The sequence below is a fragment of the Peromyscus californicus genome, unplaced genomic scaffold, assembly GCF_007827085.1.
Source record: "Peromyscus californicus insignis strain IS unplaced genomic scaffold, ASM782708v3 Scaffold_6__1_contigs__length_162567912, whole genome shotgun sequence".
Classification (NCBI taxonomy): Eukaryota; Metazoa; Chordata; class Mammalia; order Rodentia; family Cricetidae; genus Peromyscus; species Peromyscus californicus.
This window is the reverse complement of record NW_026294584.1, coordinates 162,096,604-162,113,024: the sequence shown is the minus strand read 5'-3', so window position 1 is coordinate 162,113,024 and position 16,421 is coordinate 162,096,604. Positions and strand designations below refer to the sequence as shown.

The 16,421-nt window shown below is 39.0% G+C and overlaps 1 protein-coding gene across 8 annotated transcripts in view; it reads right to left on the bottom strand.

Annotated features, from left to right (window-relative positions):
• Bicd1 (BICD cargo adaptor 1) overlaps positions 1-15,102 on the bottom strand; it is a 197,231-nt gene extending 182,129 nt beyond the window's left edge. For 3 of the 8 annotated variants that reach the window (XM_052722029.1, XM_052722031.1, XM_052722032.1), the window contains exon 1: positions 14,180-15,102. In XM_052722029.1, the coding sequence (XP_052577989.1) occupies positions 14,180-14,392 (213 nt within the window). In that variant the 5' untranslated portion in view covers positions 14,393-15,102. The remainder of the gene's footprint in view (positions 1-14,179) is intronic. The other 5 variants (XM_052722034.1, XM_052722036.1, XM_052722037.1 and 2 more) reach the window with 3 other exon arrangements.
• Positions 15,103-16,421: the final 1,319 nt, after the last annotated feature.

Below are 16,421 nucleotides of genomic sequence, written 5' to 3'. Positions count from 1 at the left end.
CTTTTATTCATGATGAAATGTTGATAGGTCCAATTTCGTGTAGGTGGATGCTTATTTTTCTATCAAATTGATGAATCTCTTCTAAATTATGTGTTTTGGCAGACTCATTTTTAAATTCCTTTTAAAAACAAAATATCAAAATTGGGACCCATAAAAAAATTTCAAATTCAAACAAACATTCATTTTCTAATCTTAACTGAGAATATTTTATTCCTTCATTTTTAAATTTTTTATTATTATTTTATTTTATGTGTATGGGTGTTTTGCCTGCACGTATGTCTACATACCACATGCATGCCTGGTGCACAAGTAAGTCAGAAAAGGGTGTCATATCCCCTGGAATTGGATTTACAGAGTGTTGTGAGCTACCATTTGCATATTAGCAATCAAACACAGGTCCTCTGGAAAAGCAGTCAGTACTCTTAACTACTGAGCCATCTCTCCAGCCCCTTATTCACTCATGTTTATATCTCTGTGTTATGTGATTACGTTTTTCTTCGTGTTGTATAAAGAAACCATCTTTTTGCAAATCCTCCAGCCATCTTGAATCAGATCATTTCTCATCCCAGATATTGCTCTCCCAAATCTAAATCACCATCATCTCTTATCTGAACTACTCCAACAACCTCCTACCTTGGATTATTCTTCCACAGTCTAAAGACTGTCCACTCTACTTAAAATAAAATTCAGATTTCTTGCCAGGCATGGTAGTATACACTTTTAATCTCAGCACTGGGGAAACAGAGAGAGGTTGATCTTTGTAAGTTCAAGCCCAGCCTGACTACATAGTAAGTTCTAAGCCAACTGGGGCTACATAGTATGATCTTGTCTTTAAAAAAAATAATACAAATTTCTTCTCAGGGCTTAAAGACCTAGTTGCTGTCTAATTCACCATAATTTTCTGCCATATCCACCCCTTCTACTCCAGTCATACCTAAAGTCTTCTGAGGTTCTTAATGAACAGCAGTACTGTCCCTTTAGAAGAACAGGGGGGAAAAAAGTCTAGAACATGTGACAGTGTTTAATTATCACACTGACTTGGGAAAGGTGCTTCCATTGGCTGTTAGTAGGGAGGGCCAGGATCCAAACCATCCCACAGAGAACCAAAATGCACAGTTCAATTATATACAAGATGAGGTCATTGCAACTCAAATGCTAGTAAAGCTGTACTGTTTTTACAAACACAAAGCTTGTTCCCACCTAATGATTTCTACATTTGCTGGTACTTTCAGGCCAGGACAATCCCTTTCTGATTTGTTAATTCTCATCACCTGGGACTCAGCTTAAATGTCATTTCTCAAAAAGGCTTTGTCTGACTCTCTTCTCTGCTAGCTCCTACTATGTTATTAGTCCATAACCCCACTTTGCTTTTTTTTTAAGCACATATCCCTATACAAAATTATTTATTGCCTATTCTTTTGTCACTTTTCTTCCCCTGTCAAAAATCTACTCTCCAGGGAGGCTGGAGAGACAGCTCAGTAGTTAAGTGCACTGGCTGCTCTTTCACAGGACCAAATGATCTTTTAATCAACTCTCCAAAGACAAGAAATAATGTACCCACAGTACCTAACAGTATCTAGAATATAATGGTTAGTCATCATGTGTGAAATGAATAAATATCTAGAATAATTTTTCTTATTTAAGATTAAGAAGATTTCTTTAATCTTCAAGTCAAGTTGCCATTTTTGCAATGGCATTGCTTTGGTTTTTGTTTGTTTGTTTTTTTTAAATTCGGTTTGGTTCTTGCTATACTGAGAATAGAACCCAGGGACTCACATTTGCTAGGCAAGCACTGCTACTGAGCTATATCCACAGCCATAGAAGTTAGTTTTACATTATAATATGTTCACATTTACATAGCACAAAGAAGTAATGAAAAATTCAAAATGCCCTAATATACCATCACAAGAGTGAGGCATTAGCTGCCACTTTATAATTTACAGGAACCCCTGATGTTCAAGAAAAACCTTAAATACACCAGAGGAATTAGAGTGGCAGCTATATCCAGACTCCTTGTTAAGACTATGTCTTAGTTAGGGTTTCTATTACTGTGAAGAGACACCATGACCACAGCAACTCTTATAAAGAAAAACATTCAATTGGAATGGCTCGCTCACAGTTCAGAGATTCAGTCCATTATTATCATTGTGGGACATGGCGGCATGCAGGAAGACATGGTGCTGGAGAAGTAGCTGAAAGTCCTACATCTTGCAGGCAACAGGAAGTGGACTGAGACAATGGGCAGTACTGAGCATCTATGAGACCTCAATCCCTGTCTCCACAGTGACACACTTCCTACTCCAACAAAAACCACACCTCCTAATAATGCCACCCCCTGTGAGATTGTGGAGCCAATTACATTAAAACTGTCACAGGGGAGATCCTTCTACTGGTGTCACCAGATCTGCTATCACTAAGGGAGCCTTCCTGTGGCCAACTTCCTATGGTATGCTGAGGCATTAGCTAGCAAGGACTAACTGAAAGGGCCTTTACCATTTGGCCCTAATCATCTCACCAGTCCCATCTCTCACCTCTCACTCCACTTTTAATCCATTGCCCCCCACACCAGCACAGATAGTGATGAGGAGCAACTGCCCCAGGCTCCCCTCCCTTGTGGGCTGTTTCTCTTCGGGAAAGACTGCACTCTCCTCTCAGAAAAAAATCCCTACTCACTCTTCAAAGCTACCTCAAAACAGTTTTTCTGATTCCTTTAGGTTGAGCTTTATCCTTTCAAGCCCAGTTATTCTATTATCATATCATGAATGATTATTATTGCCATTGTAGTCATCATTTATCAGGTGGTTGACATGGATTTTTCTTTACCACCCAGTCACTGTCTTCCTACATTTGAGGATGGGATAGGTTCCCAGAGTTTAAAGTATTATTCTGGGATCACACAGCTACTAAAGGGATTCAAATACAGTTTGCTGAGATGAAAAAGTTCCATGATCTTTCCTATGAAATGTTATTATCAGGTTTGTTTCTCTCTGCAGCAACCAGCAATAAATAACTTAAAAATAGAGATCTTGTTTTCTTTTTGAAAAAAATATTTATTTTATGTGTATATGTACGTGTGTGAGTGCATGTATGTGTACCACATGCATGCAAGAGCCTGCAGATGTCAGAAGGCATCAGATCCCTGTGAACGGGAGTTACAGGCAATTGTGAGTTGCCATGTGGGTGTGAGGAAACACACCCAGGTCCTCCACAAGAGCAGCAAGTACTTTTAACTGCTGAGTCATGTCTCTAGATCCAAGACTTTATTTTCTTATACACAGCAAAATGCTTGACATCGAGCTGATGCACTCAAAATATTTAATAAGCAAATGAAAGAATGAATAAATGAATGACCAGCATTCTAGAATATCAGTTATATCAATCACAGAACCAGTAATACATGCTGAAGCTGTCTTTGAACCCTTCACTAGGGTTTCCTGGATGACTTTATATTATTCAGAATAAAAAGGCAGAGACTGAGTGTAAATTTAGGTACAAGGAACCAGACAAGTCAGCACAATGGCCTTCTAGTCAGTTGGTTTAAGCTAATAAAGTGGGTATTTTTAAACAAACTCTTTTTGAAGTACCTTGCTAACTTAAAAACTTTATTTACATAGTTTTCCCAGCCTAATTCAATGCAATATTATAAATATTTACTAAGCACTTGCATTGTGGATGAAAATGAGAACAGAGCATACTTCACGGGCTACAGGCTTTATTAAACCCCCCCCCCTTTTTTAGAGATGTAGGGTTGGGTGGTGGTGGCACACACCTTTATTTTACTTTATTTTCCAGAGCTGAGGAATGAACCCAGGGCCTTGTGCTTGCTAGGCAAGTGCCCTACCACTGAGCTAAATCCCCAACCCCCATTAAAACCCTTTTTTAAGCCAGGCATGATAGCCTGAACTTGGGAAGGGACTATAATCCAGCTACTTGGGAAACTGAGGCAAGAGGATCACATAAGCTTAGTGGTTCAAGACTAACATAAGCAACATAGTGAGACTCCTGTTTCAAAAAAGAAAGAAAGAAAAGAAAGAGAGAGAGGAAGGGAGGGAGGGAGGCAGGGAGACAGGGAGGGAGGGAGGAAATTGGAAAAGAAAGGAAAGGAGAGGGACAGAAAAGAAACCAAAAAATCCAAATCCTCCTTTTCCCAGAGGCGTTTATAATCTTGCTTAAATGTATATCAAGGTTGTCCCACTGGGATAAATAAGAATGTACAGAATAATGAAACTCTGGCCAAATCCTCCAAAAGTTCTGTCTCACTCAGAACAAAGGCCCAAATCCTAGTATAAAACACTGCTATGTAATTTGACCCTAATTCCCTTTCTGGCCTCATCTACTTTTTAATCCCTGGCCCCACCCTTTCTGACATCCTTCTCAATGAGGCTTTCTCTGGCATAATAATCTCACCCACTATACATGCCATCTTTTTGTTTTGTTATTTCTCTGTAACATTAAGAACCATTTAACATATTATCTATCTTTCTTGTTCATTTTTATTATTGTCTTTTATGGTGGTTTGAAAGAAAATGGCCCCCAAAGGGAGTGGCACTATTAGGAGCTGCAGCCTTGTTGGAGGAAGTGTGTCTCTGTGGGTGAAGACTTTGAGGTCTCTTGCTCAAGCTTCCTTCAGTGTGACTTTCAGTCAACTTCCTGTTGCCTGCAAGAGGTAAGGACTCTCAACTACTCCTCCAGCACCACATCTGCCTCCATACTGCCATGCCCCCAGCCATGATAATTGACTGAACCTCTGAAACTGTAAGCAAGCCACCCCAATTAAATGTTTTCATTTATAAAAGTTGCTGTGGTCATGGTGTCTCCTCACAGCAATAAAAACGCAAACTAAGACATCTTTCTTCGCACAAAGAGTACAAGCTTCACGAACATGGAGCTTTCTCTCTGTTCTATGCTGTATTTTTAATACCCAAATCTGTAATTCTCACACAGCAGAAACACTAAATATATTAATGTTATTGCAGGAATGAACAAACTATCATTTATTTTTATGTAATAACTTATCTAATCAGAGCACTTTTATACTCATTTTTCAAATTTCTGAATCATATTACCATCACATTTTTTTAAATTTAGAATTGGTTGCTGATAACTAAAACATTATCTGTCTAAATTTACTTTTGCTTTCAATATGTTTTCCTGAAATAACTTATCATGGCTATTCTTTAAAAATCTTTTATAGTTTTTAGGCCTGTGGTGGTTTGAATGAAAATGAACCCACCACCACCACCACCACCACCACCATGGGCTCATATGTGTGAATGCCTCATCTCCAGTTAGTGTAACTGTTTGGGAAGGATTTGAAAGTGTGGCCTTGGAGGAGTTATGTCACTAGTCGGGGAGAGGCTTTGAGATTTCAAAAGCCCAGGCCAGGCCCAGTCTTCTCTCTCTCTTTCCTTCCCTTCCTCCCTTCCTCTCTCTGTCTCTCTCTATTATCCTGTCTCTCTCTGTCTCTCTTTCTCTCTGCCTACTACCCATGGATCAGGATGTAAGCTCTTAGTTACTGCTCCAGCGCCATGCCTCCCTGCCAACCAACATGCTCCCCACCATGACGATCATGGACCAACATTCTGAAACTATAAACAAGTCCCCAACTAAATGCTTCCTTTTATATGTTGCCTTGGTCATATAAAACAGCAATAAAACAGTAATTAAGACAAGCCCTAGTCTAAACCTTAGTTAGGAAATAACGGCATATCTTATTGAAAACACTTTAATGTAGCTTGCAAAGATAAATTATTTTCTTTTGATACAATAAAAAAACTATCTTGATTATAAAACTAGATCAGAAATAACTACAGTGATTAAGGTAGAACACCTGAAGTTTCACTTAAGAAAGAGTTTTAATTCTAAATTATTTTAAAATATTAACAAAAATGACTTTCTTATAGTTCTGATCACTAGATCACTAAACCAGTTAATTTTTAATATCCTTCCAACATTAAGAATCTATGTCAACCTTAAAAAAATAATATAAAGAGCCAGTAAGTCAAAAGTTGTTTTACAATTGGTTCTGGAGTATAATCTCACTTATATCCATATTCATATTCATTCTCTCTCTCACTTCTGCCCTTCTGTGAAGCCAGGTGGAGGTATTTCAATGATAACAAATTTGTGAATCAGTTCTAAAATAAAATAGGGAAGATTAGAAAAGTAAATTGAGTTTGAGAGGGAACTGTGTATGGGCCAGGTGTTCATGTAAGAACTACTAATTACTTTAGAAAAAACGGTGCGAGGAAGAGTATGAGTGGTCAGTGACATATTATGGCTAGAACTGAAAGCACAGGACTGAAATGGACAGGAAGACAACATGGAAAACAGTTGAGGGCAAATTCAAGAAATTTGGGTGAAAGTTAATGCAAGTATGTGAGATTATTTCATATTTTGGAAAAAGTAGAAGGAATTTGAAAAGGAAAGTTTAGGTAGACAAGCAAGCTGGATAGCTATAAAACACAGCAGGTCAGAAATTTAATGCTGGTAAATATTTTGAAATTATTCAATCACCTGGATTTTATAGACAAAGTAATTAGATCCCAGGAGGAAAAAGTACCAATAATCATCCTTTCATTAAGACACTTGCTAACATTTTATGTTCTCTACTCTCTTTTCCCTATCTCCTATGAGATGCTGTACAAGATCTGAAGTGCTTGTAAGATCCTAGTTGTCTACCTCAAAACTAAACTGTCAGAGAACAAATAAGGGGTAATGTACTAATGACCAACTACCTGAATCATCCTGGTTTCACACCAAGATCCAGAGTGAGCAGGATGTGGTCACATTGCAGGAGTGGCCCCTCTAGCTGTGGAAACCAGCCAGGCATTATGCTGATACACGTATTCCCATCACCAACCAAAGAAACAAGAAAGCAAAATCACCAATAATTCACCTACAAAACCATCATCTAGTCCCTTGATATCAACACACAAGGCTGCTATGGGGTCATCAAACAAATCCCCTCAGTTTCTTCCATACACAATTGCACTTCTTTCCTCTCTCACTACCATCCAAACTATCAGGACAGAATTTGAGCCACATTATCAGTCTTCCCTAATTAGTACTACATTCTTTACACTTGATTTTATAAAAACAAAACAAAATCATACAGATAGATTCATATGTTCAAAGACATTTAAAATAAATTCAAAAGAATATTTACAAAGGAGCCATGACAATGAGAAGGGAGAACACACAAAAGAAAATTCACTACATTGTTGACCTAGTACACTTTCTGTTGCTGTGATAAACACCATAACCAAGAGCAACTTGGGAAAGAAATGGTGTATTTGGCTTACAGGTTACATTTCATCATTCATGGAAGCCAAGGAGGGAACCTGGAAACAGTAACTGAAGCAGAAACCATGTAGGAATGCTGCTTACTGGCTTGCTCAGGCTCCTTTCCTATACAGCCAGGGACACCTGCACAGGAGTGACACCACCAACAGTGAGACAGGCCCTCCCACATCAATCATCAATCAAAAACAGAACAAAAAAGTCCCACAGATATGCCCAGAGGGCAATCTGATGAGGCACTTCCTCAACTGAGGTTCCCTCTTTCCAGGTGACTCCAATCAAGTTGACAAGAACTAACCAACACAGGTGTATTTGCTTTTATCTAAACCAAAAGTGTTGTTACTGTAGCTCTTAAAGAACAATTATTCTTATGATAAAAAAGGAAAAAGTACATTAAAAGTACTAATGCACCTGGGAACAGGCCATATTCCCAGCATTTTGGAGGTAGAGGCAAGAGGATAAAGTGTGCAAGGCCAGCTTCAGTTACATAGGTCCAGCCCACCTTAGGCTACATGAGACTTTGTATCAAAAACAAAGCATCAATGAATTCCAAGAAGCAGTCAGTGATGATCAATTTCTGTTGTTCCTACCCTTCATGGCTCTAAGAGGGCAGTAATGGGTAGTTTTCGAGTTAGGATGATGGTCTCACTGGGCTTAGTCAGATTTTTTTGCCCATATGTCTTATCATTTAAATTTCTTCTAATTTATAATGCATATAACTAATAAAACACTATTAAATTGTTCATGTATTCATATCCTAGAAATTAGATTTAAATTAAATGACAACCAAATACACAAATCATTTATTTTCATTAAATTGAGTGTTGAATATCTAAATTTGTTATGCAACTAAAACCCACTCACAAAAAAAAAACATATGAATTAATAAAACTCATGAAACATTGGTTAAAACACAACCCTCTAAAATTGCTCTTCCCCACAGTACCTTTCTTTGTAAATGGAGCCAACTTCCATTCATCTTAAGAACTGTATTCCTCCTACCTCCTAAAGAGCTCTTAATTATGTGTCAGGTCCAAAGGAAACTGCAGTTCCCCAAACTACAAACAGCAACCCAAATATACAGAAATGAGCCCAATCTGAATTATAGGGTTAGATAAAAGCCAACATTCCTCAGGAGCTTGTGGAGCCTGTCCAGCCTATCAAAAGGAGTATTTTCCTTACCTCTGGCAAAAGGGACATATGGCTCTCCAATTCATATATACCTGTGGCACCTATCACCATAATCAAGGTCCATACTAGCCTCTAGGCTCTCTCAGTCCCTACTCACAAGTACTTATACATTTCCAATGTCCCACACCAGTCTTCTGACCCTTCCCTGCTTCCAGCTACTCATGTTTCTTATAACCCAGCTATTCTCACTATTCTAGGCCCCTGCTCCTGTTAATCTCACTATGCATTCTATATTCTCTATGCCCTGCCGTTCTCCCCTCTCTCTCAGATAGCCCTGGCCATGTCCTGTCTGCTGGCCGTGTTCAGTCTACCTCTTTCTCTCTCTGCTCTGGACTCTTCCAGATGGTTCTGCCATCCTCTCTTTCGTATCTACAATAAAATCTTCCCATGCCATGGAGCAGTCCCCCTGCCACTATTTGCCTCATTGCTCCAATCCACCTTCTATAACTAACTACCACAACCTTCTAAATTGCATGTGTGGCTCTAGCCAATACATTTTACCTCCCAAGAAAGTAGGTTTCTTTCTAAATTAGTTCTGTAGACTTCTAAAGGCCCTTAATCTGTAAGATCCAATGTGAGTAGTATCTGTCTTGTACACTACAAGAGTTGTTAAAAGAATTAGAAACAAGATGTGCAATGTACCCAACCTTAAATAGAGCTTTATATAGATCGATGCTTTATTTTTTCCTATTATTTTCCTGTTTCTAAACATTATCAAGAAGCTTAAAATTACTGTGAAGATTAAGTGAGGTAAGATGTAAGACAGCACATATACTTACTATTCCATTTCCTTTTCATGGCTCCCCATCCCTATGACAAGATGTGGCTACTTCCTTTTCCCATTGTATCTCCTGCACATGACTTCACATAACTTCTCTTTTAACATAATGAACTAGTTTTGTTGTAGTAGTATGTTTTGTTTGGGGACTTACTTTGTTTTGTTATGTTTTTGAGTCAGGGTCTCTCTATGTAGTCCTGGCTGTCCTGAGACTTGCTATGTAGGCCAGACTGCCCAATTATAAACTGTTTTAGTAGTAAGACTCTATCCTTTCACAGCCCATCCCCTTCAAATTCACAACTTCATGTGTAAGAAAGACCTTTATCACATATTTCAACACTCAAGTAATTATTATATTCTCAAACTTGAAATACAGCATGTACAAATCATTTAAGGTATGTTAGGGCAAAAAATTATAATCAAGAAATTGGAGGTGAATATCTTCAAAACTATGACTGTATACGTGTTTATAAAACATGATAATATAATAAAATATAAAATCTTGTGTAATGAAATCTGAGAAGTTAGCTCGTCCAGGGATGAAAGCTTGATTTGAAATAAAAAGAAGAGTTGCTGCATATTTGAGCAACTATGTCAGAAGAGAGATGTAAATGAAGTGACTTTGTAGCTAGAGTTTTCCTGCCTGGCCCACACTCAGGACAAATCTCTGACACCTGCCAGTCCCACAGCCATTCAGACCCAACCAAATAAACACAGAGACTTATATTGGTTACAAACTGTATGGCCGTGGCAGGCTTCTTGCTAACTGTTCTTACAGCTTAAATTAATCCATTTCTATTAATCTATACCTTGCCACGTGGCTTGTGGCTTACCGGTACTTTACATCTTTCTTGTCCTGATGGCAGCTGAGCATCCCCCTCACCCAGCTTCCTGTTCTCTCAATTCTCCTCTCTGTTAGTCCCGCCTATACTTCCTGCCTGGCCACTGACCAATCAGTGATTTATTCATTGACCAATCAGCAACACATTTGACATACAGACCATCCCACAGCACTTCCCCTTTTCTTTTCTTAAAAAGGAAGGTTTTAACCTTTACACATCTCCAAAGTCAGCTTGGTATATTTGGGAATTTGGGCGTAGCTTCTCTTACTACTTCCTGCAGCAGACTGTTTTTTAGGTTATTTGTAAGCAATTTGAAGAATGTACATTTTATATTAGTTTTTTTTCTTTTGTGTGTGTGTAATCTATTTGGTGTGCACATGTACATGTGTGCTGCTTTCGTGCATATTAGCCTAGAAAGGAAGATAGTCTACAAAAATGGAGTCCTGTTGCTAAACCAGAATTCACGAATGCCGCACTTGAACTTACTACCATGCTTTTCTGTTGGCATTCCCACTCCAGGTGTTTTCAATGAACCATATTTGTTTAAAGACTCCAGAAATAAGTCAAAGATGTTTTTAACACTTGACTTTATAAAGTCACAGTGCATTAATATTATTTTATTACACTTATTTATTTATTCATTTTGTATGTATGTGTGTACATATGTACCACACGTGTGTAGAGATCAGAGGGACAACTTGCAGGAAATGATTGTCTGCTTCCACCATGTGGGTCCTCAGGGTTGGTGAACATGCCTTTATCCACTGAGCCACCTTACTGGTATAGCAATATTGTTTGCTATGTATTCCTGGTAATAACCAAAAATGAATAATCAGAGCACTCAAAAACATTTAATTACATCGTGTGTGTGTGTGTGTGTGTGTGTGTGTGTGTGTGTGTGTGTGTTTAGCACTCATGTAGAGATAAGACAGCTTGCAAGAGTGGGGTCTCTTCCTCCACCATGTAGTGTGAAGGGAGGGTAACCAAACTCAGGTTCATCAAGCTCAGCAACAAAACCCCTTACCTTCTGAGCCATCTTGCTCCCCCCCCCCCCCAGAATGTTTTAAAACAATGACTTCTTAGGTTGGGAAATAGCTTAGTTGATAAAAATACCTACCATACAAGCATCAGTACCTAAGTTTGATGTTTTGATGGTGGTGAACACTTGTAACCTCAGCAGTGAGGAAGGCAGATACAGGTGGTTCCCTAGGGTTCACTGACCAGCCAACTTGGCATACTTGGTAAGTTTCAGGCCAGTAAGAGATACTGTCTCAAAAAACAAGTTGTCTAAGGAATAATATTTGGATATCATCTGATCTATACACACACACACAAACACACACACACAAAATGGCTTCTATATGACATCATCATCGGAATGTCTTAGTTTGCACAATTATTTTTGTTTGTTTGTTTTTGTATTTAAGACTGACTCAGTTCATTTAAGTAATACTCTCAACTAAAATAAAGCATATTTAAAAATAAATATAAGTCTTATTATCAAATAATAACAATTATTTTACTACTTTAAAATGTATTTTTATATAGTTATAATCCTGCTTGCTGAGACTCTTCATTGTTTTCTTTACACTAAATGTTAATCAAAATACATATGAAAATGAGTGTCATTTGATAAAAAGAAAAGTTCCTGATAATTTTATTGTTTAAATTTTTATTTTAATAAATACAATTGGTATTTGTATTATTGTGTGTTAAGAAACTTCCTTATCATTCTTATAAAACATTTTCCTCTTTTTCTATTTACTGTCAATGAGACTAATATAGGTGGTTACTTTCTACACTCTTTAATTTTCTCAGTCCTTCTCTGACACTAAGCAATATTGACTTCCAAACACTTGATTAGAAGTGTATCTTCTTCTAATACAAATTGATTTTTATAAAATATTTATTTTTTATACCTACTACATGCTAAGCTCTGTTTTAAAGACTTTATATTATATTAAATTAAATAAGCCAGGCATAGAAAAACAAATATTTCATTATCTCATTCATATAAGGAATCAGAGAAGTAAATGGTAGTTATTAGAGGTGTTTATGCTTAAAAGGAAAGATGTGGATGAAAAGATGCACTTTTACAGTTATACGGGAGGAATAAGTTTAAGAAATTCATTGTGCAGTATGATGACTATAATGCCAATATATTTACTTTTTAAAAATATAGAATGGGTGTTGGGTTATCACAAAAACAATAATTATGTGAAGTAATATATTAGCTCGATTAAGTCACAACATATGTATACTGCAAAAACAATATTATACATGATAAATACATACAATTTTATCTATCAACTTCAAATGAATAAATAAAAGATAGATTCATCCCCTTAAGAATTCATTGTCTACTAAAGACAAAAGACAACTGTATTAGGGTTTACTGTGTTGAGTACATACAACACAGAAATAGCCTTAAAAGTGTTTTTTAACTCATGAAGAAAGGTCTATTAACGATCATATTTTAAATCATCAAGTAAGTCCACCTCTTTTATCAAGAAAGTGATGACTTAACATTTGTTTGCATTTCTCCACCTCGGCAAAACACAGTTAATAAATAAGATATCATAGAAACATCTCTGAGAATTACAATAACCATCTGTTTCCTTGCTTCCCAAGGTTTAGCACTACATTTAAACATGTCAGCCTAAGTCATAATTTAACTTAGAAAATATAAGTACAGACACCATTAAGACCAAATATGAATATGGCAAGAAAAGCATGAACTAGAATTTATAGACTTATATACAAAAATTATATTTCTATCTATGGTTTTCAACCATATCTATTTACATATTTTTTGGTATTTAAGCATCTGAATAAAAATAGCATAATTAAAGGTATAAATCTGCATTATTTGCGAATTAGAAGACAAACTGATTAGAATGTCATAACTCATGTATTTTAGTTGTAACAGCACAAAACAGAACCTTCTCTTTCCCTAAAATAAACTTAGATTATAAGAAAAGTATTTCTATTTATGTATTAAGATATGCCTAACATTTAAAATGTTAGTATGCACATAAAAATAAAAACTTGTCACATAGGTAAGCAGTATATATGTACATTAACATTTATACTTGATTACTTGCTACTCTCAGTGCCTTAAATAATATGTATAATCCTTATGAGTGCTTGGTTTCACATAAATACATATTCATTATTTCCTTTCAGTATATTAGTATTTAAAAGAAGGAAAACATAAAAAATAGAAAAATGTTATTCACAGAACATTGGTGATATTCTGGTTTTATAAATACAGTCATTTCAACTTGAAGAGTCATATTTGACAGGCAAGGCAAGGATATCCATATATATATGGAGATTATATATATATATATATATAGATAGATAGATAGATAGATAGATAGATAGATAGATAGATAGATAGATTATCTCCATCCTTCTTTCACACCATTTGGGGGTGAGTTTAATTTTCCTCAGTCTCAGTATGCCTTCCATAAAATGTAAGCATAGCCGGCCTGGCTCAGAGGTGAAATTAAGGGCAGCAAAACCACCTAGCAAAGTTGTTTTGCTCCTACAGCCTCAGGATAAGAACTAAAGCCAACGTCATACAGGGTTGGTGAATCCTAATAACTAATCCTTATTTCATCAAGAAGCAGTTACTCTGCAGACAGTTGAGGTACCAAACTCTACCGTCCCAAAATTGTGGGTCCTCAAGCACAAAACGCCTCATCAGTTGGATGGATTATGCAAATGGTCATTGATACCTGGGATTGAAATAACAGCAGTTTGAGAAATTTGATTTATGTATTTCAGCCCAGTTCAATGTCACCTGCCAGCGCTGATCCTTGAACACTCTTGTGACTCTCCCTCCCCCGACAGGATAAAGATATTCCCATTCCAGATTATGCATTCATTTCTTGGGCAATTTTTCTGTTGGTGAAAACAATGAACTCTTTCAATATTCTCTTATCAACAAAGGGCTCTAAGATGAAGTCCTTCTGGCTATATCCCTTCTGACTTGTCTACAATGATGACTGGCTCTGAGAAATGCCGGACGTGAAAGGGGAATAGGAGACAGACAGCTCACCTCTTTGAGCTGCTCCAGCTCTTGTTTGAGGCCGTCATACTCGGCCTCCAGCTCGTCATACTGTTGCTTGAGAGTCAGTTTCTCCTCCAGCACCACCAGCCCGTACTCGGCAGCCTGAATCTTCTCGTGGGTCGTTTCTGTGAGCTCCTTGGTCAGCCTCTCTATTTCAGTCTTATAGTGGTCTACCGTTTGCAGCACCTCTTCTGCGGCCATAGCGGGGGTGGCGGAGACAGACGCGAAGCAGAAGGGGAAAGGAAACGCAAATAGGGATGGAGATTAAAAAATGGAAAGGGAAAGTGCCTGATGAATAGGCAGAGTGCCCTGAGGCCGGGCCGGCAGCGGCTGCTACACGGCCGGAAGCAGTGAGGAGGAATACACCATGGAGACTGCAGAGTGATGACCGCAGCGAGGATCCTCGGGGCCACACGCCCGGGCGGTCAGCAGCCAAGCTGCATGGTGAGGCGCAGCTCGGGCAGCGGGAGGCTCTGCGGCCTCAAAGGCGCGTGGCCGCCATGTCTCGGGCCTCGTCACTGCGGTCCACCGCCCAGTGCTCCGCAGGAGGCTGAGCTCCACCTGCTCGCTGGGCCCTGCGGCAGCCTGTGCACAGGGATGCGGACTCCGGCTGTCCGTCTCCCTCCCTGGCCGGCAGGAGGCGGGGAGGTAGGGAAGGGGGAGGAGCAAATCAAAGCCCCAATGCGCCTCGCAGCGCGGACCGCGGAGGAGACGTGAGGGAAGAAGTACCCAAAACTAGCTGAGGAAGGATGGGAGGATAAGGAGGACTGAGGGCTGAGGAGAGGGAAACCTGCTGAGGAGGGGGTGAAGGTTGAGGAGAAGGACTGGCTTGAAGAGAAGGGAAGGCTGAGGAGGTGAAGGAGGCGCGCGGGGGGTCGGGGGGCACAGCTGAGAAAAGGTGCTAGGCTGAGGAAGGCGGGGCCGCTGAAGAAGGACAACATGGTTGGCAAGGGGTGGAACCTGAGGGATGGAGCACTGAGAAGGACTCCACCGGGCTGATTTTGCAGAGATAGGAAGTCCCCTGGAGTGCAGTGGGCCCAAAGAAAGGAACAGAGCTTGTGCTGTGGGCTCTCAGCTCTCAATACCCCCGAAGGAACGTGCTTTTCCAAAACTTGATAGATGTATTTTAGGAGCCCTTCCTCCTTTCTCAGTCTCTTTCTAATTTGGTCTAGCCCACCTAATGAACACTCTACCAAAGAACTTTACTGTGCCCTCAGTACAAGCATCACTAAGGATTGCTTACCCTAGCCCAAGCATCTGTGTACTCAGCTCATCACAGGAGCATAGTCTACCACTGTAGCCTGCTGTCCTGTAGCACTGTTCCTGGGGAGATGTGAACAAGTATCTACCCACCCCAGAGGCCAAAGGACGGCTACCAACAAAGTCCAACTTGGTGAACCAATGGATTTTATTGGAATTATATTTACAGGAATATGGGTGAGGAGTTATTTACAGGAACAGAAAATGACTTGAAAACACCCACACCAAAAGCCCACCCCAGCAGTGGAGACAGCTCATAGCAGAAAACCTGGACAACACTGCACAGCTTGCAGAAAGCTCAACAGGTTGAACACTGTCTCTTTGGGATAACTCAGGTGATCTGCAGCTCTTCTAGGCAGCTAAGCCTGCCTGACCCATCTCTCAGCCAGCTTTACTGATTATACATGCTTGGGGAGGGAGGGAATCTGGTCAGTTTCAGGAATTTCTAGAAGCCTTTGAGTTGTTTACTTCCTGAGTTTAAGAGCTTCAGAGGATGGAATGTTTTACTTCTCTTCAGAACACCCTGTGTCTTGAGCTTCTGTTAAGACCAACTATTTTATCTGAGAGGAAATTTCTGCACAACACCTGCATGTGCTCTGTAAGCCTCTAGGCTAGTACTTCTCAACCTGTGAATCGTGGACCCTTTCACAGGGGTTGCTTATCAGATATCCTGCATATCAAATATTTAAATTACAACTCATAACAGTACAAAATTCCAGTTGTGAAGTAGCAACAAAAATAATTTTATTGTTGGGGGTCACCACAGCATGAGGTACTGTGTTAAAGGGTCACATTAGGAAGGTTGAGAACCACTTCTCTAGGTACTCTATTTCTTCCAGATAATTCTATAAAGGCTTCACTACATGGATTCTTCAGTAAAGGAAACAAGTCTGTAAAATTTTTAGGAGGTATTTAGGATATCCTACTAAGCAAAAAGTACACCCTGTGAATAAGAGCAAAGTTCTTGAGA